The sequence below is a fragment of the Gekko japonicus genome, unplaced genomic scaffold (genome assembly GCF_001447785.1).
Source record: "Gekko japonicus isolate JY-2015 unplaced genomic scaffold, Gekko_japonicus_V1.1 scaffold4, whole genome shotgun sequence".
NCBI classification, from domain to species: domain Eukaryota; kingdom Metazoa; phylum Chordata; class Lepidosauria; order Squamata; family Gekkonidae; genus Gekko; species Gekko japonicus.
In genome coordinates, this window is record NW_015165234.1 from 2,607,083 (window position 1) to 2,630,517 (window position 23,435).

At 41.1% G+C, this 23,435-nt stretch overlaps 1 protein-coding gene across 1 annotated transcript in view; it reads right to left on the reverse strand.

Annotated features, from left to right (window-relative positions):
- Positions 1 to 23,435, reverse strand: part of LOC107109214 (amine oxidase [flavin-containing] A-like) — a 59,219-nt gene that overhangs the window by 25,098 nt on the left and 10,686 nt on the right. Inside the window, exons 2-4 of the mRNA XM_015409776.1 lie at positions 10,976 to 11,070; positions 7,621 to 7,758; positions 1,650 to 1,764 (exon numbers count right to left, since the gene is read on the reverse strand). Coding sequence (XP_015265262.1) covers positions 1,650 to 1,764; positions 7,621 to 7,758; positions 10,976 to 11,070 — 348 coding nt within the window. The remainder of the gene's footprint in view (positions 1 to 1,649; positions 1,765 to 7,620; positions 7,759 to 10,975; positions 11,071 to 23,435) is intronic.

Below are 23,435 nucleotides of genomic sequence, written 5' to 3' on the forward strand. Positions count from 1 at the left end.
TTTAAATGCAAGTAGCTCTAAATACTGCAAAAGCACCAATTAATACTGAAAGTAAATTTTATTTAGGGGGACAACTTGCCTACAACTTGTCCAGATGGATTTCTACAACAGAAGACCCCTCCAATCAGACAACCTCAATGCTGTTTGATCCTGCTTGATATTATGGTCTGAAACTCATTACTGGATGCTCCAGAATGTACTGCTGATTAATCACCAAGTATGAAGACCTCCAAACCCACACCTGACCTGACGAACACCTGAAACTCTGGCAAACAATAGGACCAGTTTCATGACTGATAGGAAGAGCTTGGACCAGCCTATTGTTTTGAGATATTGGGGTGTTATGTGTATGGGGGTTCTTTCAGTCCCTTGAGTGCCAAAGTCAACTATGAATGAGGGAAAAGTTAAGTCCACATCTCCATCTTCACCTCCGATGAGTGAGGTGCCACCATGATACCACCCCTGCCCAAGGGAAATGTAGAAAAGTCCAAGAGGAAGGCACGTTCGTTCGAGATCAGCTTCCCTTTTTGAGCAGCTTTTATTTTCAGGTCGGAAGTAGCCTTTCTGTTAGGATCAGCCTGCTCTGAGGATTTCCTGAAGTCTCCAAAAGCCTATCCTCACCCTGGCCTTCTCTCCCTGTACTTCTCAAGAGACTAAGTGTTGAGAGGAGAGGCTCACAAGCCTGTGAACATCATGCCTCTTCAACATTCCTGGATCCTTGGATAGGTAACTGAAACTGCATCAGCTTGCTTGCTAGGAAACTGAGCTAAAACAAGACGGACACAAGGGTTGTATAGGGTGACCAATGGTTTAACATTTAGATTGTCATGTTTGCAACTTTTTGTTTCAAGTGTATTTATAAGATATAGTGGTTTGTGGCTCATCTCTCCACCACCTAATATATCGGTTTAGAATTTTGGTTTATTTGCTCATGCTTCAGCACCACTTCTTAATTCATTTGTGTTATTTTCTGCAGTCATATATGTCTTTCTGATAGTTTTATATCCATGATTTTCCATATGTATTCCTGTAGTACGCATATGATTCAGTTTGCAGTTTGCTTTTGTGATTTATTGTAAGTAATGCCTTCCAATTAACTGCTTAATTTGTATCACAACACTTTGGAATTTGTGTCTTCCTACTGACCATCTGATTGTAATGGTAAGTTAATGATAAATAAAGAAATTCTCTGAGAATATGTCACATAGTACATTTTGTCTACCCCTACTGTGTATGACTACTGAACACAAAGAATGAACTTAGATTAGAGTCCTCTTCAAATGATGGATGGCAAAGCTGAGTATGCAAAAATTTCAATACTCATATTTCATTACCACATAGTACTATTTGACTACAACTAAGGAAAAAATAGGCCAAGAATGATTTTCAAGAAATCCACATGGCACAGTGGAACTAAAACCTGACAGATGGTATCAGCTTAATAGTCCCATATATATTACAGTACGAGATCCTAATTATTAATGAGTAGATATTTTACTTTCTGCTCCTTATCTGGTTCTTATGGTTTTATAAACAAAGATTCAATATTTTATCACATGAGCTTTTAAAAAACTTGTGAATATTTTATGGGTTGCCCATCTTACATCACTTCCTTCGTAAGAGAATAGATATGTTCTTATGTTCATGACTCCAGCATACCTCTTTCCCCATTTCATCCATGGTTCTCCAAAAGTTGTTAAAATCCAGATATACTAAAGGATTCCACTGTGCAGGAAAGGCACCCAGAAATGGATGGGATTTTCCCTGGAACAGATAAATATAAAACATGCATGCATTTGTGTTTCCTCAAGTCTCCTCCATAAGAGGAGGAAAAACAAACACACTCATTTTAAGTAAAAAAAAATCATTCTGCCCATTACAGTAGTTGTACTACTAATATTTGTTGACTGAGAAAATACATAACAATAAAATGCTACTATGATTTCAGTAGAAAAGAGCACGAGTCCAGTAGCACCTTTCAAGACTAACAAAATATGTGGCAGGGTATGAGCTTTTGTGAATCACTGCTCACTTCTTCAGATACTATGATTTAAAAAATGCTTTTAAATGTGAACCCAACAGCTGAGGGCTGGCTGCTGACCTGAAGCCACCAACTCTTGCCATGACTCCAGATGCGAGAACGGCAAGGAATATGGACTCAGGAAAATAGGAATGAACACAAAGGCAGATGGTGCGAATCCTAAAATAGTATCAAGAATCTAAAAACCCAGAACTGATCCCCCCCAGAAACTTCTTAAGAACTCTGCCAGACAAGGCAAAACTGACTGCTGCCACCACCCTTGCATTTATGGCTCAAGGTACATTCAAGATGCCTGAAGCAAAGGGTATCTTGTTGTAACTACTGCCTATCAGGGTTGACAGTCCAGATCAAAGACTTGATACAGTAGGAGAAAGTTTCATATATTTGTACAGTTTGGAGTTAGTAGTGTGGCTGCCTAGAATGACCCCTTTGCTAACAGAGTTAGCTGACAGTCTTTACTCATGGGAATTCACTTGAATGCCCAGGGAGCCATCAGTTCTTCACAAAACAATTGGTGGATGCCTATTTTTAACCCTATTTTTTAGTTGTAAGCTGGCTCCCAAAGGAGATCACAAGTATGAGAATCTAACACAAATGATTAAAATGCAATACAAAATGCTTCTTGTGGAGAAAATTCTCAATTGTGCTGGATCCAAGCATGATAAACGAATGCTTGACTTTCACCCACCCATGGCCTTAGTGATGGCACTTGGGTTGGAGGAAGAGGGAGCTCTTCTCTCAGCTCTCCAAGCACATATGTTGAGCTCCAGGTCTTTTCCACAGCTGATGATGTAATGATTACTAATTTAGGTGACAAAATAAATAAGAAAAAAAGATACATAAGGGGGGACGGGACTTAACCCAAAAATAACTGAATTAAGAACCAAAAGGTTAAAGAAGTCAGAATCTGTGGGCCCAATAGTTCTATATCTAAACTTAAAACATAAATATTACTAAATATACAAAAATACATGTATTTATTAGAAATTAGATAAAAACAAATATAGGCCCAAATAGTAGCCTCAAATCAGAATAAATCATACATCTCAAACACAGACCATCTGTGAACTTGACCAAATGTGTTTTCCCAATTGGCCTTCTTTAGAAGCAGGGAGAGAGCAAAACTGGCTGTGAAATGGCTGGCAGCCATTTGAGTGGTCCCTTTTGAAGGAGGGAAAAGTTAATTGTTTGGACTTTAAAACAGGGGTGTCAAACATGCAGCCCAGGGGCCGGATCAGGCCCACAGAGGGCTGCAATCCAGCCCACAAGGCCCTGGATGTTTCCTGCTTCCTTTTCCAGTTCTGCTGCTGCAATAACTCAGAGCAAGTGATGTCAGTTATCAGAGACTGTTAAATTGCCAAGTTATCACAAGAGTGCTGTTTTAAGCATGTTTTATTTAAAGTTTTAAAAAAATCTTTCATTGTGTTTCTGTCCTTTATAAAGTTTATATCTCTGCTATCTGGCATTAAAATTTATGACACACATGGCCCGGCCCAACAAGGTCTCATTTATGTCAGATCCGGCCCTCATAACAAATGAGTTCGACACTCCTACTTTAAAAGATCACTGTTCTGTTGTGTTACTAACATCTATGTTGGTGGTCAGCTAAATTGTGTTCTTTACCTCTCTGTGGGTTTTGCCTCTCACAGAGCTAAGCTGAGGAGACTGGTCTGGGAGAAAGATCCCTCACTGGGGACAGTGAGTACAGGCAGAAGCCTGGCATAAGAGAGCGGTAGGACTTGAGCAGTAACAGTTAAGGACTAATAGGTAGCTGTATTAGCTTTGTGTTTCTTTTGGCCTTTCAACACTGTTATGTATTTTAAAACACCTGTCTTGTCTTGTTTTTCCTCTACTGATATAATAAACCCTTTTTGTTTAATTGTTTCTCTGCCTGGTCATCACACGTTTCTCGGCTACAAAGGGGCAATTTGAAGGGGCTTGGGAAGGTACCCTGGAGACCTAAGTCCAAGGTGGCGGCGGCAGAAGGTGGCAACCCGCTGGGGTCATGGCAGTTTTATTCTCTTTGAATTATTGCAAGATTCATTCCAAGTTCTGCCCCATAGAACGCACAACTGCGGTTCACAAGCACTTTTAATTGGTAAGCAATACCTACAGGAAAGGGGTGGTTTGGATCAGAACCATGGCATGGAGTTGTGACAGGTTTAACCCCTATGCTATTTTTCCTGACCTCAAATGTTCCTCCACCCCACCAACTGTCAGGAAGGGATGGCATTTGAGACGGAGGAAATGATACAGGAGGGAACACGAAACCTAAAATGTGATTCTATTTGCACCAGAGGCTCCACAAGGGTTTGTGGTTTCAACCAACCAAAAGCCCAGTTGCATAGAACTTCTCTCTCTCTCCCCCTCTCTCTGCCTGCCTGAACTCTATTCACAACTTCTGATCAACATACTGAGGTCACAAGGACACAATCCCACTAACTGCTCTCCACACTGAATCAACAGATAATTATGAATAGGATTAGAACCTCTTTCAAAGTTTCTGTTCCTTCTACATTTTTATAACATCGATTATACAAGGATATTAGCAATTTGGTCTCCGTGAGAGAAATCCAAAGTAGACACTATATCAACTTTTAAACACACACAGAGACAATTCTCTGTATAGCTCGGCTTGCCTTTGCATTCACTGCAGCATTCACAGTCACAAAAGAGCAACCACTTGAAAGTTTCCCCCACGCTTTCCTTCCCTCAGCCTTCTGTGGCTGCCATGCCGCCTGCCATGCTGAGCCAGCAGAGAACTTTTTAAATATATTTTTCTGTTAAAAAATGGTAATGGTTATATTGTGATAACACTATACTGTACTAATATACAGTTCTCAGCTTTCATTGAAAAGGTAAACCTCCAAACCTTTTGGTTGCATAGTTATAAGGAGAAATGTGGAGCCAAGACCTTTCCACTTACAACCATGCATGAAATGAAAACTCTAAACTAAATTGCAATAAATCATTATAATGCTATAGTGATATAGCTATTACCGATTTTTAAAAAACAAAACCCTGCCATTGCAGGGGTGAAATGGCTGACACAGGATAAGAAAATGGTGCTGATGTGTGTGGATCCTACAAAAATATGCACTTTTCCACCCACACTGTATCTAAAGGCACTTTTGACTGCACTCTTTCAAAAAAGACCATGGCAAACCAGATTGGGAAAGAGCAGGGGGAAAGCAGGGGAAAGCAGGATGGATAGCAGACTGTGTACTGTGGACTGTGTACTGTGGATAGTCCCAAAACTGCACTGGTGTAAGGAAGCCAAGGCAGATCAAAACATTCAGGTGAAGCAGCCTATGAAACAGTCAAATCAGCTCTGCACTTAAGCAAAATCAACCATCAGGCAACAGCCTGAAGAGGGAGGCTGCTTTCGCAAAGTGATCGTTTCTTGTGTAGCTTTCACTGCAGCTGCAAATGCAGACACGTTAGCAGCAGCAACATAGTGTCTACACAGCAGTTTTCCCGACACTCTCCTTGCTTCAGCTCTTTGCAGCTGCCACAGCGTTATAATGTTCTGTGAAAGAATGGACTCGCAAGCCCTGTTCCCCCTGCAGCTGTTTCTGACCAATGCCAACACCCCTTTCTCTTTCAGTGTTCCCTCTGAGCTGAGTTAGTGTGAGCTAGCTCACAGTTTTTTAGCCTCTGGCTCACACATTTTTGTCTTAGCTCAGGAAGGATGGCTCCAGACCAAACTAATTTATGCACTAGCCAAATCGCTCACTCACAACTGTAATGCCAGTAGCTCACAAAGCAGGATTTTTGCTCACAAGACGCTGGGATCTGAGGCAAAGAGACAGTGCAAAAAGGCCTTCACTTCCAACAGTAACCACTGAAGCGCTGGGAGGGACAAATCACTCCCTGTACTTCCCCCCTCTACCAACTACAGATTTGTATTCTGTAACATGGATACAGCGTAAACCCAATTATTGAAATGTCAATATGATCTCTAGGGTGGAGGACATTTCTCTATACATTGTATTGCCACAATGCTAGCAGTTCCTTTGAATTTCCAGTTTTCATTTTATTTATTTGGATTTATATCCCTCTTCTAGACATTTTTATTGTAAAAATAGACCATTCTCCTTATACCACCACAAGAAAAGGGGCAACAAACTTGCATTCATTAAAAAAAATGAAAAGGGGCAACAAACTTGCATTCATTAAAAAAAATGAAAGTGGGTGAAATATACTGGGTTCAGATGCATATAGTAATCAGCTCATAGTTTATTAGGGATTCAGCAAATAGAAAGGAGAATGAAAATCCCTGACCGAAGCCGGGCATTTATGCCTGCAAAAAGTTACACCCCAAACACACTCCACTCCCAACGATAGGCTATTTACATTACATTGTTTCTCAATTGGTTTACTCTAGGATCCTTGTTTCCCTACTGGCCCATACTGGCCAATAGCCAGCTATTGTTATGCATCCCCAAGCTACCTCCGTGGGTAAGTACAGTTCAGGCTCAGTACATAACACTGGGAATTCAGAGGAGCTAGTAATAGATCATATAATGCTACAGCAGAAAGTTAACTTCTGGCTTTTAAAAAGCCCCACAAAGCCTTCCAGTGGTAGGGTGAAATAGCAGTTAGGGTGGTGGTGGAACATGGCCCCAGTGGAGATGTGACTGGAAAAAATCTACACCATCCTGTCTACATGGCACACAAATGCCTCCTCCCTTAAGAGGACACCACTCAGAACAAATGAAAGAATCTTTGTCTTTTTTGTCAGAAACAATAATCCCTCATCAGTACCATACAGAACAATACCATGCCAAAAGTACCTTACAAAAGAGAAAGCCCTGTCAAAATGAGAAAATCCAAAAAGCTAACAAATTGGTTACTGCGAGAAAGCCATTTAAACAGTAACTAACTATACTATGAAAGAGATAAATTTTAAAAAAAACATGCAGTATAAATGCGTTCATACACAGCCAACAGAAACAAGGAAAATATGGATATTGACATTTTGACACAGCATGCCAACAGTGCAGCTGGAGAACACAACATACCTGTATTTATGGAAAAACCAGAATACATTCTTACTTATGATATAGGAGATATGATGCATATCTGTAACCACTGCTCTGCAAAGTATTTCATAACTGAAAAATCAAGAGATTACTATAACAGTTGCTGCCACAATGGAAAAGTAACCATTCTGCCAGTATGGTGCCCAATATTACTTAAAACACTCTTAATTGGGCAGCATCATCTTTCACAGCATTACTTAGAAAACATTTCTTAGAAAACTTCAAACTACAACACATTATGCAACATTTTGTTGCGGGTCCCCACCTGTGTTGTCTATTAAGCTGTCCATATGTGAAAAACCCTACTTGAGACAGAATCAAAGAATCATGGATTCATAGAGTTGGAAGGGACCTCCAGAGTTATCTAGTCCAACTCCCAGCACAGTGCATGAAATTCACAAATACCACCCCCTACACCTCCAGTAACCCCGTTCCATGCCCAAAATCTATGCTTTTTAAACAATGAGTCATCAACAAAATGTTTTTCCAGTGCAGGATACCCCAAAAGGTAATTATAGATGATCAAATTCTTACATTTTTATGTAGGATACTCCTCTTAACTACATCCACTTTGTATGTTTCTATACCAAGTTCTTTAGCCAGTCGCAGAATTCGATTCTGAGTTGGTCCTATATAGGCTCCACCAACGTCTACATAGCTCACTTGTTCGTTCTGTCAAAAGACAAATATTGCATAAATACTAGAAAGTGGTAGAGGCTGGTCCACACAGGCAAGTGCTAATAATTCAGTCAAATGTCACCAAACCACCACAAGGAAAGAGTTCTGTATACAAATGCCTCATCAGCTCCACACAGTTTTGTTTCATGTCATATGGCTGATTACATTTGCCAGTCAGGTCTTAGTTATGCACGGTACAACCAGGGGGGAAAAGGAAGTATATAGATTTGAGACATTTTTGTTTGTTTTTCTTGCTCTACTCCCAGTTTCCAAGGTAGATTATTAAAGTATATCAGTAGCATTTCATATTAAACCACCTTGTGGGGTGAAAATTATCAAAGGACAATTATTTGCTTAAGGCTATTCAGTTCGTTTTTGTCTCCTTGTTTATGCCCAACATTCTATCTATGGAACTATGTTACTGCTTGTTGAAAGACTGTGGGAAAACTGTTGCTGTATTTAACTAGCAAAACAGCAGTAACAAACTTTTTGATAATTCTTTGAGCTACAAGAGTTTCCCTATTTTCTACTACACACTGGCCTCTTCTACAATAATCTGTTTCCCAGCTGGGACATGCTGAGCAGATTGACTTTCAATATACATCCCAGCCTCATTAGCACCTGGCAGCAACTATGCTTCATGTACAATTTTAAAGAGTAGAAGTGCACAAAAACATGGATTTCAGTTGACCACATTTGGAATGAAAGCAAAATAAAGAACTTTGTGTTTTTATTTGCACAGTGTTTCTAAGCAATCACTCTTTGGATCTTGTTTACAGCAAGCAATAGAAACTGAATATTTTCGGCCTCTAGGGGAGAAAGGGAGAGAGTTTATATGCTTGTGTTTCATGCTCACTAGTTGTTACCACAACTTGCTCAGCACTAATGATGTTGAGTATGAGTAAATGTAAGAGGAGGGTGACTGTCTTGGCGCGTCACCAGAAAACTTTCTCCAGAATTGTGGCTCAAAACCAAAGCAGGATAGAGTCCCAAAATCTATCCGTCTCTGCCTGTGGAATGAAACAGCCTGGCCTGAAGCAGCAGCAAAGAGAAAGAGAGAACACAATACGGTGGGTGAAGCTGGATGTAAGTTGTGATACACACTGCAAACCTGGAAGTCCTAGTTAAACTGCAATCCCTAGAAACCTTTGGGCTAAGAATTTCCTGTTGATAATGCTTTTGAGTTTAAAGTCACCTGAGGGGTAGCCCTCCATTTCCTTTCAGGAAACTTGTTGCTGAAGGCAAAAGACAGTGTGCAACTGGGAATGAAACATTGGGAATGGTCCAGGTTTTTCTGAGATTTCAAAATATTCCCAAGAAGCCCAAGCTTTTTTTGTTGTTGAGAATTCTTCGAAAAAGATAGGAAGACCAGTTTTATTTCAAATCACGTTGGAAGGAGGAGGGGGTTGACCATCACTATCCAGCACTACAGTGTGGTATTTTTAGATAATTTGAGAATTGAAGGTTTGTTTCACTTACCATGAATCTCCTTTCTCAGTGGTCCTAGGGTGGGGCTGTCTGAACCTATGGGAAGTAGCTCCTCCTTGGAGGCAGGCAGGGTCATTGATGACTCTGAACTCCTAGGGGAGGAGCTTCTCTCCCCAGCTCCCAGACTGATCCAAAGTAGTCCATCTCTTATGCATGAGAACCACAACAGAATGAAAGGGGAAAACCCCTCAAAACCAACAGCCAAACCAAAAGAGTACAACAGAGAAATGGTAGAAAATCCGAACGCTGAAGATCAAACAAAAGGAGCCCCATCAAAAGAGTTCAGGCCTCTGGAACCCAAGCAGCATACTTTAACCAGGCTGCAGGCCATTCTGGAAGAACCAGCTCTACACCTGGGTGCAAAGAGACTGCCTCACCCAAGGACCACCGAGAAGGGAGATTCATGGTAAGTGAAAAAATCTTCCACGATCCAGTGGTCCAGGGTGGGGCAGTCTGAACCTATGGGACATAGAAAAGCAGTATGCCCCGGGGGCACTGAAACCTTAGCCTGAAAAGGTATACTGCAGAACCCTTCTACCAAAGGTTGTGTCAGCAGAGGCTGCCTTGTCAATACAGTACTGTTTGGTGAAAGAATAAACTGACTTCCAAGTGGCTGCACAGCAGATTACCTCTAAGAAAGGGAAAGATCTGTATGCTGCCGAAGCTGCCGCTGCCCTGAGCAAGTGAGCTATTATGCCTGGTGGGGGATGAAGGCCCCTGGCCTTATATGCCAGATGAATACACCCTCTGACCCATCTGCTAATGGTGAAAGTAGAAGCTATGGAGAGAAGGTCCTCCCCTAGGGGATCAAAATCATCAGTTACCCTGCCTGCCTCCAGGGAAGATATACTTCTCATAAGTTCAGACTGCCCAGCCCTGGACCACCAGAGGAAGGAATGCAATACTAACTCAGGTAAACATGTGACTGCATGTGGCAGTAGCTGCATGTGGAGGAGTGGGGAATCAAACCTGATTCTCCCACATTAGAGTCTATGCTCTTAACCACTACACAAACTGGCTCGATTTCTATACTAAAAGTCTGTTAAAAAGGTAAAGGTTCCCTTGCTCAAAAGCCAGTCGAATCTGACTTTAGGGTTGCGATGCTCATCTCCATTTCAAAGCCGAAGAGCCAGCGCTGTCCAAAGATGTTTCCATGGTCATGTGGCTGGCATGACTAAACATCAAGGCACACAGAACGCTGTTACCTTCCCACCGGTGGTACCTATTTATCTACTTGCAATTTCTTGCTTTCGAACCGCTAGGTTGGCAGGAGCTGGAACTAGAGACGGGAGCTCACTCCGTCATGTGGCACCCCAGGGTCTCGAACTACTGAACTACTGACCTTCCACAGCTTGCAGTTCAGCGTCTTAACCACTTGAGCCACCGCAGCTCCTAAAAGCCTGTTAGTGGGTTACTTAATATAATAGTGTTTTCATGAATTATAGTGAACTGGTTTCTAGTCTAATAACAGCTGTAAAAGAGTGTGTTCCATGTCTTTGGAAATCTGTCTACACCAACATGATGGACAAATCCAAATCTGGAAAGTGACATTATAGAGAAAAATGATTTATATTAAAATATATGCTTAAGAAAACTGATTTTGTTTATCCGATACTGGAATAAAAACATTCAGGTCTCTGACCATCAATACCATCCAAATGCAGTGATTTGTCATACTGTGTGTTATATGTTTGGTTTTAAATATAATAAAAATGCTACTTACTCTAATTGTGAAAGTTCGTCCCCCAACTCTGTCACGAGCTTCTAAAACCACAACATTAAGTCCAGATTCGGATAACAACTTGGCTGCTGACATACCTAAAGCAAAGTTGAAACAAGTTCTTTTGTTTTAACATTAAAAAGTTTTAAAATCCAGATCAGCTAAACCACTATGTTGTTATTACTCTTTTAACATATCACAGACAGTTAAATGGGAACTTAAATCACAATGAGGCATTTTCTTTAAGTTATATCCATATCTGCATACCTAAATCTAGAAAATTATTCTTCATAAACTTCAGCCTTCTTGCCTAACTCTAACAGCCATTTCTAGTACTGAAGAAGAAGAAGTGGCATTGCTCATAACATGGGGAGACATTCAATGATTCAATTATCACTACTGCTGGCATGTGGAGCATTATTTTAACTGGTGTTCAAAGATTAGCAGGTCTGTAGATGCATGCAAAAGTATGCTCCTCACATGTCTCCTGAGCAATGCTCCCTCTAAACTGTGGAGTCTTGTGAGCAAAAATTCTACTTTGTGCTACTGGCATTAAAGCTGTGAGCGAGCGATTTGGTTACTGAATAAATTAGTTTGCTTTGGAGCCATCCTTCCTGAGCTAAGACAAAAATGTGTGAGCTGGAGGCTAAAAAACTGTGAGCTAGCTCACACTAACTCAGCTTAGAGGGAACACTGCTCCTGATAAACCTGTATAAGGGTCAAGAAGCGATAGTTAGAACTGGATATGGAACAACTGATTGGTTTAGCATCGAAAAGGAGTACGACAAGTATGTATATAGTCACCCTGCTTATTCAATTTATATGCAGTGTACATCATGCGAAATGCCGGCCTGGATTAATCACAAACTGGAAATAAGATTGCTGGGGAAAATATCAACAACCTTAGATATGCAGACGATACCACTCTAATGGCAGAAAGTGAAGAGGACCTCAAGAGCCTCTTGCTCAAAGTGAAAGAGGAGAGCGCAAACGTTGGCTTGAAACTCAACATCAAAAACAAAAACATCAACATCTGGCCCCATCACTCCTTGGCAAATAGAAGGGGAAGTCATGGAAGCAGTGAAAAACCACATTCCTGGGATCCAAGATCACTGCAGACAGTGACTGCAGCCATGAAATTAAAAGACACCTGCTCCTTAGGAGGAAAGCTATGGCAAACCTAGACAGCATAATAAAAAGTAGAGCATCACCCTGCCAACAAAAGTCCATATGGTCAAAGAAATGGTATTCCCAGTACGGCTGTGAGAGTTGGACCATAAGGAAGGCCGAGCGCCAAAGAACAGATGCTTTCGAATTATGGTGTTGGAGAAAACTCTTGAGAGTCCCTTGGACTGCAAGGAGATCAAATCAGTTGATCCTAAAAGAAATTAACCCTGACTGTTCCCTGGAAGGCCAGATACTGAAGCTGAAGCTCAAATACTTGACCACCAAATGAGAAGGGAGCACTTATTGGAGAAGACCCTGATGATGGGAAAGATTGAAGGTAACAGAAGAAGGGGGAGGCAAAGGATGAGATGGTTAGACAGTGTTACTGATACAGTGAACATGAAGTTGAGCAAACTCTGGAGGACGACGGAGGACAGAAGGGCCTGGTGTGATTTGGTCCATGGGGTCGTGAAGAGTTGGACTCAACTGTGTGACTGAACAACAACAACAATGGGCATGTTGTTTCAGATAGTAAAGCAGAGTCAGCAGCAGAGTGAAAAGTTACAGAGGAGAGATAAATTATCCACACTGAGTTTCAGAGGCTAGTTTTTTGAACACGAGCTCTGTTCAAGAGGTAGGGTCACATTCCCATCAAGCACACGTGCCTCACCACATACACTAACAAGGGTCAAAGGACAGAAGAAAGAAGGTGAGAAACAAAAGACAGATCAAGAGGTTTGAAACGGACATACAGGAAACAAGAGTCTGTTTTGACGGTATGGGGTTGCCACCAACACAAATTGATTAGGTGACAGCCCACTTCTCTGACTTAACCTTGGGAGAAAGATTGGGTCCAGCACTGTTTTTAGAAAAGCAAACTGGGGAAAGTACCCAGGAGTGATTTCTATTATCTACATGGCATTCTCCAACTGGCCCTATTTTGATCATGCTGGCTTTGCCATGCTGATCCATGCCACTGTAACCTTTAGGCTAAATTATTGTAAGGCTTTATACATGGATCTGCCCCAAAAGGCTATTCAGAAACTTCAGCTGGTACAGAATGCTGCTACTAGATTACTGACTAGTAACACCTGGGTTTCAACAGCTTCACTGGTTACCCACTTGTTCCTGAGCATAATTCAAAGTGCTGGTTGTTACCTTGGAAGCTGTTCACACCTTATATATCTAATGGATCACCAGCGAAAGTCAGGGTTCTAAATAAGAAGGGTTCTAAGAAGTAGTGTGATGTGAAGTCTGACCAGTGTGGTCTTTATTTTAGCCTCCACCTGACAGACTGAACCCAAGTAGCTTCTAAATGCAGTTATTTAAGTACACATGAGGAAATTTATCACAGCCTAATTAGTGTTGCTGCCTGCTACAGTTATGATGGACTTAGAGTTCTTCTTCCCTCGGGTACTGCTTGCGTTATTGTTAGATACGAGACTTGAGGCAGCAGGTGAACAGTGATAACAGCTTTACTGAACACGAAGTCAGAAGAACCAGAACGAGACAAACAATGGAGCAACAGGCTCCTTTTTAAACAGTCCGGGCTTGGCAAGCCACGCCCACATGTTAGATAGTATCCAATCATAAACTGTACATAAAGACCAATCACTTTGCTTCCCTCCAGAGCTTCCTTTGTTCTGATAGGTCGGTTTACAATACCCTTGTCAGACTCAAGCTCAATACCTTCATACATTACATTTCATACACAACAGTTATGTTCTAGAAATGCCTTGTCCTCCCTAGTACTTTACATGAGACATGAGGGAAACAGGAAAAAACAGTAACTTTTATTCATGTCCTGGGACAGGGAAGGAAAGGTGTTCGGAAAAGAGGCTTGAAACTATTTACAAGTGTAGCCGACAGCATTTGCTGAACTTATTCAGTTATAACATTTCAGCTGACTATGGAGGCTATTTGACTTGGTTTTATGGATTTTCTTCTCCTCCAGCATTCCATGGGGCCTGATAAGCTGTTAGTTGTTCTACACACACACACACCAAACAGGAAACTGGGGAACTGATGACTGACAGAAAGTTGCAGGACCTTTGCCCATCCATTAGACTGCTTTTCCCAATATGATCCTGTGCACCAGCTCAGGTTATCAGCTCAGAAGCTTCACTTCTGACAGTTCCTTCTGTTTAGGAGGTCTGTTCAACTACAGCCCATGTATAATCATTTTCAGTGGCTCTGTCCACACTTTGGAACTGCCTGACAGAGATCGTGCAAAAAGCTCATACATGTTCTTTCTTCTGTAAAAGGTAAAAAACAGAATTACTTTGATACACCTTTAGCTGAAATAACAAATCAATGTCTCCAGCAGCTGGTAGTAGGACAATGGTGCAGTTTTCACTTGTTTATATTTGTGTATGTTTACATTTTATAAGCCACCTTGCACATGGAAAGGCGTGATAGAAATATTTTTTTTAAAAAAATAAATAGATTATTATTTTGGGAATGTGTTTTGACTTCGATTACCTATATAATTGAGACCCTGTCTTCGCTCACTTTGGAGACTGGCAAAGAAAATACCATGGGTGAAGGAGGGACAATACCCCCACCCAGAAATGGATCCAAATCGTAAGGAAATCCAAGAAATGCAACTGGAAATAGTTTTCAATTTAAACAAGTAGAAAATTAACATGAATACAAAAATGTAGGAAACAAAAGTAACTGAAATTTGTGAAAACAGAACTATCACACATATTTACTCGCAAATAGAGGTGTACAGGATAACGGGACATGTACTGGATTTTTCAGTACCTCATATTCAAGAGAGACTGTTCTTAATTAAGAACTGCTGTGATTTGACAGCTATGGGCAACAACCTCACTTTATCCATATCCCTTCATGATCCCTTAAGAGTCCATCCAGAAAAATTCTCCCCTCTAACCATAATCTCTTTATTTTCCCTATGAAGTGACACCCCCCCCCCTCCAGTAACTAATGGGAGGGATCAACATGCAAGTTGGTCTTCTTAGAGGTCTGACCCTATGTTCACACTTGACAAATTATTTGGGACCCTTTCACTTATGTCATCTGACTTCACAGAATGAATAACAAAAGAAAGAAGATTTTTAAATATGGTAGTCATGGACTAAGATGAATGATTTCTTGATTTAAAATAAATGGAAATTATTAGCTGATGGAGTAAGAACCACAGAAACTGTACATCAGCTAATACATAATATGCTTAAACTTGTACATTCCTTCACCCAAAATGTAATAATCCTTTTAAACTTAATGTAAAAGGATATCCCAATTGACTACATAATCTGGCATGGTGCCATGTTTACCATTGTATATCATACATTAGCAGATCTGTATTACCAACTAATGAAATAGTTAATGCAATCAAGCAATTAATCAAGCAGTTAGACAACAGATTAGGTATACTGTGCTTCCAGTTTGAGACCTGCTGTAGCCCATGGAAGTAACTAAACAAACATCCAATGATGAAAAAGGAAAGTGGGTCAGACTCTTTTCCAGAAAGATATGGAATGAGAATGGCGCACTGCTAAGCAACAGGGCTTCACAAAGAACACTGCAACCTATCAAAACAAAAATGGCTGGATAAGTAATATTTTATCTAGAAACAGGAATTTCTTAGGAACACAAAATGTATTTCGAGGCTCCCAACAAACAGGGGAAGGAAGCAGGATAACTGCCAGTTTTCCTAATGGTGGTGGAATATAATCCAGTTTTTTGGCTCTCTGCTCTACCTAGCAGCACAGAGATAGAAAAAAGCCCTTTTCAGTATTCTGTGTGACTCTTATGTTTAGGATCATAAATCTGGAAACCACCTAAAGGTCAGATTATACACTGCAGCCTAGAGTGGCAAAGCAAAGTTCAAAACAAAAAAATTGGGCATGGATTTTTTAAAAAAGTTTATAACTACTATCCTCCCATTCCATTACTTGGTTTGTTCTTAGTAACTCCTATTAGCAAAGCACTACTCAAAGTGAGAGAGGGCATCTTTCCTGACTTGATGGGAAGCACATTCTCCAAACATTTATTTATTTAATTCTATTTATACCCCGCCCTAAGTGGGCTCAGGGCGGCTTACAGAATTGGTACCCAGTACCATAAAACCATACAAAGATTAAAACATTCCAAAACATTTAAAACAATCCAATAAACAAGTGCTAGTGTTGATTATTGTCTATCAGTAATTCAAATGGCATATTGTATAACATACAACCAATGTTTCTAATTCCATGGTCTTTGGCATTGCGCAGTAGTGTGGCGTATTCTCCAGGCCTTAAAAAGAAGAAGAGATTGGATTCAGCTGACATTTAATTTACCACTCTGGCCAGGCAGGGGTTACTATGGGCTAGCCCAGAGTAACCCCCCGCCTGGACTAACCCCCGGGGTTACTCTGGCCTGGCCCGGCAGGGGTTACTCTGGGCTAGGCCAGAGTAACCCCGGGGTTACTCTGGCCAGGGGGGGTGAATCTGGCCTGTTACAGCCGGCCAGATTAACCCGGGGTTACTCTAGGCTAGGCCAGAATAACCCCTCAATAACCCCTCCGGGGTTATTCTAGGCTAGGCCAGAGTAACCCCGGGGTTACTCTGGCCGGGGGGTTAATCCGGCCTGTTACACCGGTAAGCTATCGGCAGCGAGTGCAATGCCTGCAGCACAGGCTGGATGTGGTCTCGTATGGAGAGGCCCATCAACAGCCTGGCTGCCAATTTTGACTTAAAGCCAAAATTATTTCCCCAAATAGGCTTCTTTTTTAAAAGAATTACAAGGAGGTGATTGGAAGTAAAGTAGTGGTGGCAGTGGGGCTTTTCCAGTCATCCATAACACTTGGGCACAGTGAGGGGAATTTTATTATGCCCTCTCCAACTGGTAATGTAAGGCACTAGGCAAGTATTACAATACCTCAGCCATCAGCAAGATGCTGCAGACTAGTGCTTCCTATATGATGACAATCCCCATCCACAATAATTCACAAATATCTAACCACCCAGCTGCCATCATGGAATAGTGTGGCTGGGTTTCTTGGCGGAGGGGGGGGGTAGGTCTCTCATATTTCTGGTTTGGGATGCAAAAAGCTTTCCCCTGAACTGAACCATTTCCCCCAATATTTATTTACCTTACATTCAACATATATATGAATCAGGGCAAAGTTCACCAGGAAGCTTGCATGTCACCTCTGTAACACCACATATGCTAGCCAGGCAACAAATTGTCATCACTGCGTTCTAAACATCGCCACCTTCAGCAACAGAGGTAAGAAAGAGCCTGGTTGGCTTCCTCAGTCTAGATTCTTAGCCTGCCTGGCAGTGAAGATGGCCCAGAAAAAGTACTAGTCTTTATGTTTGCCAGAAAGATTAGCACTGTGTGCTTCACTTTCTCTGTGCCACTCTTGTCAGACCAGCCCCTGCTGAGCTCTCTCATCACCAGTCCAAGAGGCAGAATAACAACGTTTGGGTGGAGAGTGGAAACATTCTGTATGAAAGGGTGTGATTTTGGGTGAAGAAAGACAAGCATTCTAAAATGTGGTTGGAAGTTACTTAGACACACACTAGAACAAATTTAGAGTCCAGTGGCACCTTTGAGGCCAACAAAGGTTTATTCAAGGTATGAGCTTTCATGTGCAAGCACACTTTTTCAAATACAAATACACATACTAGAATGCCTGTCTGAACCTTTTGTGCATGTTTGAGGGTGGAAATATGCAATGGGTATAGTTAGCTACACAGCTCTGTGGTGTTGTGTGTGGCTAACTTTGCTTACTTTTTTTTTAGTTACCAGTTTTTCATGGGCCTTTCCTCAATGATTCAGCAATTGTCCTTCACACCAAGACTCATAGCCTCAGTGTTCCCCTTTTGTAAAATGAGTAGATTTTTCTAGAACATCTTTTAAATGATTAAATCCTTGATTAAGTTTACTTTATGATACTTATGGCAATATGCAGCATGTGCCTAACTTTTTTAGCCCTTGGTTTTTGCATATGTCACAATCAGAGCCAAAGCACTGAATATCTGTGTTGGCCTGGTGTCAGGTAGGGTTGAATTGCTTTGTATCACTCTAGATGAACAGATTATTTTCTATTGGCTCTATGGTAGAGCTTCAGCCACATTCTATCTCTTCACCCCGGTCCAGATATTAGAACTTTGTATTTCAGGAGCTGAGAACAATAACCAACAAGTAGCTTTCTTCTTATGATTTCTGCCGGCTGAAATAATCATACAACTATTGCAACCCTCATGTGCTTCCTTCACTTCTACCAAACATAGGTGTAATTCAGCTAGCCATCATTGTTAGAATTGGTATATTTCAGGTCTTCCACCAGCCAGGCAATCAGGCCCTGTCGGCATGTCATAATGAGACATTCCTCTCAAATACGTAATCTGTTTGCAAGCTACTGGCCTTGAAGTTTACTTACGGTTACATTAGGATAAATAAGTTACAGCCACACAAACAGCCTAGGGGTTTCCATAGCAACTCAAGATAAGCTCCATAGGTGCTCCAATAGACAACAGCATCACCAATCAATTTTGCAAAGCTCTTAGACACTAAACTGCAATTGCCATGTACAGAACCAGCACTGACCTACTTGTAAAAGTTCTCAGAGTCATCCCGTTCATGACACAGATGCACAGTAATATATACAATTTGTATTACAGTCCAATAGGATTAGAGGAACTCATGACAAGCTAAAGAATACAAATCGACTAACAGCTGCCTTGCAGATCTGCTTAGTAAGTGGACATGTGCTGAGTAGGCTCATAGCTATAAAAGACAGGAGTAAGATTCTACAAACTATATACAAACAGCTAACTCTCATATCAAGTCCTAAGTTAATAAAAATTACATTAAGTACAAAAAAACTACGTATTTTAAATCCAATTCATACTAATTGGAATCCTTGTTAGGGTTGCTAGGAACTGCCTGGCAGCCAGGGGGAGAGTGGAGGGGAGAAAAATTAAGAAAGAAAAATATGGTCCAGGATACTTACTCTAAGTTCTGACCATAGTGTTCTTGGTGATTCTTCATAAGCCATTTAAAGCTTAAACTCCTGCTTTCTTCTCCCCACAAAAGCAGCAGGGAGCAGAAAGCAGGGTTTTAAATTGCTCTGAGCCATTTAAACTCCCTGGTTCTGCTCCCCTCTCGAAGTTGCAAGGAGCTTATTGGGAGTTAATAGAACTGGTTTCTTCCCCCCCCCACACACACTTCAAAGTGAGAGGGAGCAAAATTAGAAGATTAAATATGGGGGTGAAGTACCTCCCAGGGGGCATTTTACTTCCTCCTGTCTGCAGGACACAGCCTTTCCCGGCCAGGAGAAAGAAAGGGGTGAAGGAGTGAAATGCCCCTGGGAGGCACTTCACCCCTTCCTGTCTGCTAGCACGGGAATGTCACAGCCAGCAGATGAGGGAGGTGAAGTGCCCCCTGGGAGGCTTTCCTCAGCCAATCAGCCAACAGGCAGGAGGAAGTGAAGTGCCCCCAGATGTGTCTGTGACCAACAGACAGGATGGGGTGAAGTGCCCCATGGGAGGCATTTCACTCCCAGATTTCTGCTGGCTATGAGCCATTGAAACCCTCCAGATCTGCTCCCCACCACTTCAAGGGGGGGGAGCAGAAGTGGAGGGGTTAAATGGCTCCAAACCATTTAAACCATCTGGATCTGCTCCCTGCCACTTCAAGGGATGAGCACAACCAAAGGGTTAAATGGAACCATTTCACCCTTCGGTCTTCCTCAAAGTGGGGGAAGCAGAACCGGAGGGTTTAAATGGCTCAGAGCCATTCATACCTAGCTGAGCAGCAGGAAGCTCCTGCAGCTCAGCTATTTTTGTAAAGAGCAGAAAGCAGGGGTTTAAATGGCTTGGAGCCATTTAGTAACAGCTCTCAAAACATCAAGCCATCTTTAGGTGCCAGCTAAGAACAAAATTAGCTTTCCAGAAGTAACTTTCCTGATGGAGGCAGTAATGATCTGTTGCATTATTTCCTATACATTTACCAAGTAGGAAAACAAAAAAGAGCTAAATGAGCAGTATCACATGTACACATCTTTCATGAGATCATGATTATTGTAATATATTACAACGTAGTTAGTCTATTACAGTGATATGCTGGCTAGCTGAGTCTGAATAATAAGTATTAAATCATCAGCTTATGGCCTTATCTTTGCAGTTCTCCATGGCCATAATAGGAGCTTATGTTCCCCATTTCTTATTCTCTTACAGCATATCAAGAAAGCTAAGTATCAATAGATCTTCATTACATTAATGTTCCACTGTAACAATATCCCTTTGCTGTGATTTACTTTCAGTGCTTCATTGCGAGGAAATGTAATTATCCCTACACAAAATTGAGAAATGAAATCTGGCACTGGTCATCTTATATTCAGCTCTCATTAGCCAAACAGGAATCTCTGTGCCAAGTAAACATGAAATTGCCGCTATGAGCCAGATAACACTTGGTCAACAGCAATGTTCCCTCTAAGCTGTGGAGTCTTGTGAGCAAAAATTCTACTCACTGTCACTGGAGCGACAAGGAGACCTGGCAACACTAGTTATAATCTGAGGAGATAATCAGTCACTGCCTGGAGACAACCCTTGGTATCTATCCTCTTCATTCTGCCATCCAACCTTGTCTGATGTTCATTTGTTATAACATCAGAATGAAAACAGATAAAAGAAAGTAGCCCAATAGGAAAGCTAGCAAATCCACAGAATGAGCACTTTTGTTTTCTTGAACGTCTGCCAGCTAAAAGCATATTCCTAGCCCAAGCTGTTCTTGACCCATTTCTGGAGCACAGACCTGTATAATCCATACTTTCTACAGCCTTCAGGAAACAACCTCTAACTACCACATCTTACTACTTTTGTCATGCCTAGTCCCATTGTTAGGGATGCTAAAACATCCATCTTTTCCTGTTTACCAGTCACAAACGAGAAGCTGAGCTGACTTTTTTATGACTGGATTGACTGTCAACCCATTTGTAGTAGTTGTAGAAGGCTGCTTCACTGAATTAGTTCCCAACAGCCCAGTACAGGACAGCTTAGCTTTTCATACAGGCATGGCTACCATGTTCCCTGCCATGTGTCCAGAAGGCTTTCTGTGGGTCTTTAAAAAATGTTAATTACTATTAAACTATAGAGAACAATTGAAGTCCCAGCTTTCATTGTTTTTTCATGTCAGTTCCCAGTCTTTCCATTACAGAGTTATAAGGGGGAAACATGCAGGCAGCACATTTCCCTTATAACTGTGCAAAGGAAGGGGGGTAGAAACAGATGGATGGATGGATAGATGGACGGACATCAGAACCCCTGGCAATACATCACCAGAAAGTAAGCTCACAATTGTGCAATAGCAATCATTAATTAAAAAAAAAAATCAAAAAGCCCACTGAGAGTATGACAGACAAAAAAAATTGAGCAAAATGGTGGCTTGCGGTATGGATTCTGTGCCAAGTTATATAAATCAGCCATAAATAAATGCTGTGTTTAGAAATCAGTCCTACTGTTTGATGTTCATCTAATGAGTCCTTAATTAGTGGCTATCAATCTGCTTTTATCAGCAGCACTTTGCACATGATCATTCTTGAAAAAACCATGCAAACCTGTTTGGCCAATGTTCAAGTAATTGACTGTCAACTGAACAGGCCAAATATTGACTCATATCTGATCACCTTATTCAAACATGGTAGTTTTGAATGTGAAATATTCACCACATACATTATGCAGTTCTTAAGGAAAGTGCTTGTGGTTTTGATCACTCTACCTTAAACAATACCATGCAGCTGGAGCTAGAGAAGCTACAAGATTAGATCTGGAGATTACAGTCCCATTCTGGGGGAGAGGAAGGATAAAAACTGAGATGATAGACAATAAAGGGCAGAACTGCACTACAAAGTTCCATAGCTAGATTGAGTCCAGTTGTTCTTTAGAGGCTAACAAGATTTGGGGAGATATGAGCTTCTGAGTCAAAGCTCCCTTCATTAGATCCATGGTTTTCTTTCCCAAGAACTACCTTTTACCATGTAAAGAAGAAGCAGATGGCTTCAGGTTGCACATGAAGCTACCTTATATAGAATCAGACCCTTGGTCCATCATGGTCGGCATTGTCTACTCAGATTGGCAGCGGCTCCTCAGGGTCTCAGGTAGAGGTCTTCCACTCTATCTGCTACCTGATCCTTTCCATTGGAGTTGACGGGAATTGAACCTGGGACCTTTTGCATGCCAAACAGATGCTTGACCACTGGGCCACAGCCCCTCCCCAGAGGGGTTGAGCAGAGGACAGGTGCCCAGAAAATGGCATTCAAAGGCACATTGACTGAGAACATAGAAGTTTGTTAGCCATCACAAATTTGCCAGATCCTTTTGTAAAACTATTTAAACTAGGGACCATCACTACATCTTCTGACAATGAATTCCACAAGTTAATTTAGCACTGCTATCGACCTGCCTGAGTGCTAAGGTCCATGCTCTACTGAGAGAACTTCTACCTAGCCCAGTCCTCCAATACAACAGGGCTACTGAACTATACTTCTTAGTGAAGGCTAAAAAACTTTTCTATTTTTTTCTATTATGTTTAATTACTTGTGATGGACAGGACTGTAAAACAGAATGTTGATGATTCTATCTTTCTATCTAGTACTGCTCATACGGCTTTTACCTTAAGCTGAAATCAGAACCAAATTTTTGTTAAAGATCTTACTCAGTGTTCTTTCTCTTATATTTTATTATTGCGCCTATGAATTTTGCCACTGAGAGGGTGACACAATCATTTGTATCCAATAGTAGCCATGACAGCTGGGCTCGCACATTTAGCAATTCTATATTTTTAAGTAAAGGAGTGACTAAATTAGCCCAACTCATTTAATATAGGGCACTCCATAATCATATGTTCAATGGTTTCGATTTTATCATATGAGCACCTGCATGTTCTATTAGAGTATGATACTCTATTTTATCTGTCCTCCAAAACCCCTGAGGAAAGAACATTCATTCTTGCCAAAGCAAAAGCTCTTCTTAGTTTTGGGCAAAAATATTTTCACAGTTGCATCGGGAGGGCAATTCCCAAATGGAGTGTTGAACATATCCTGCACATCCTAATACATGTAACATCCAACTTCCTTACACATTTTAAAATTTGTCTTATAATGTCTTAAGTTTCTGTATTCTTAATCATATCATTTGTTATTCTTTGATGGTTTGTTATTCATTGATGATTCAATAAAATCTTTTTTTGTATTACTCACAACACATTTTTGGTTACAGCACACATCAAAGGTTTATCCTATTCCTATCCTCAACCCTACTGCTCAGTTCTTATACAATAT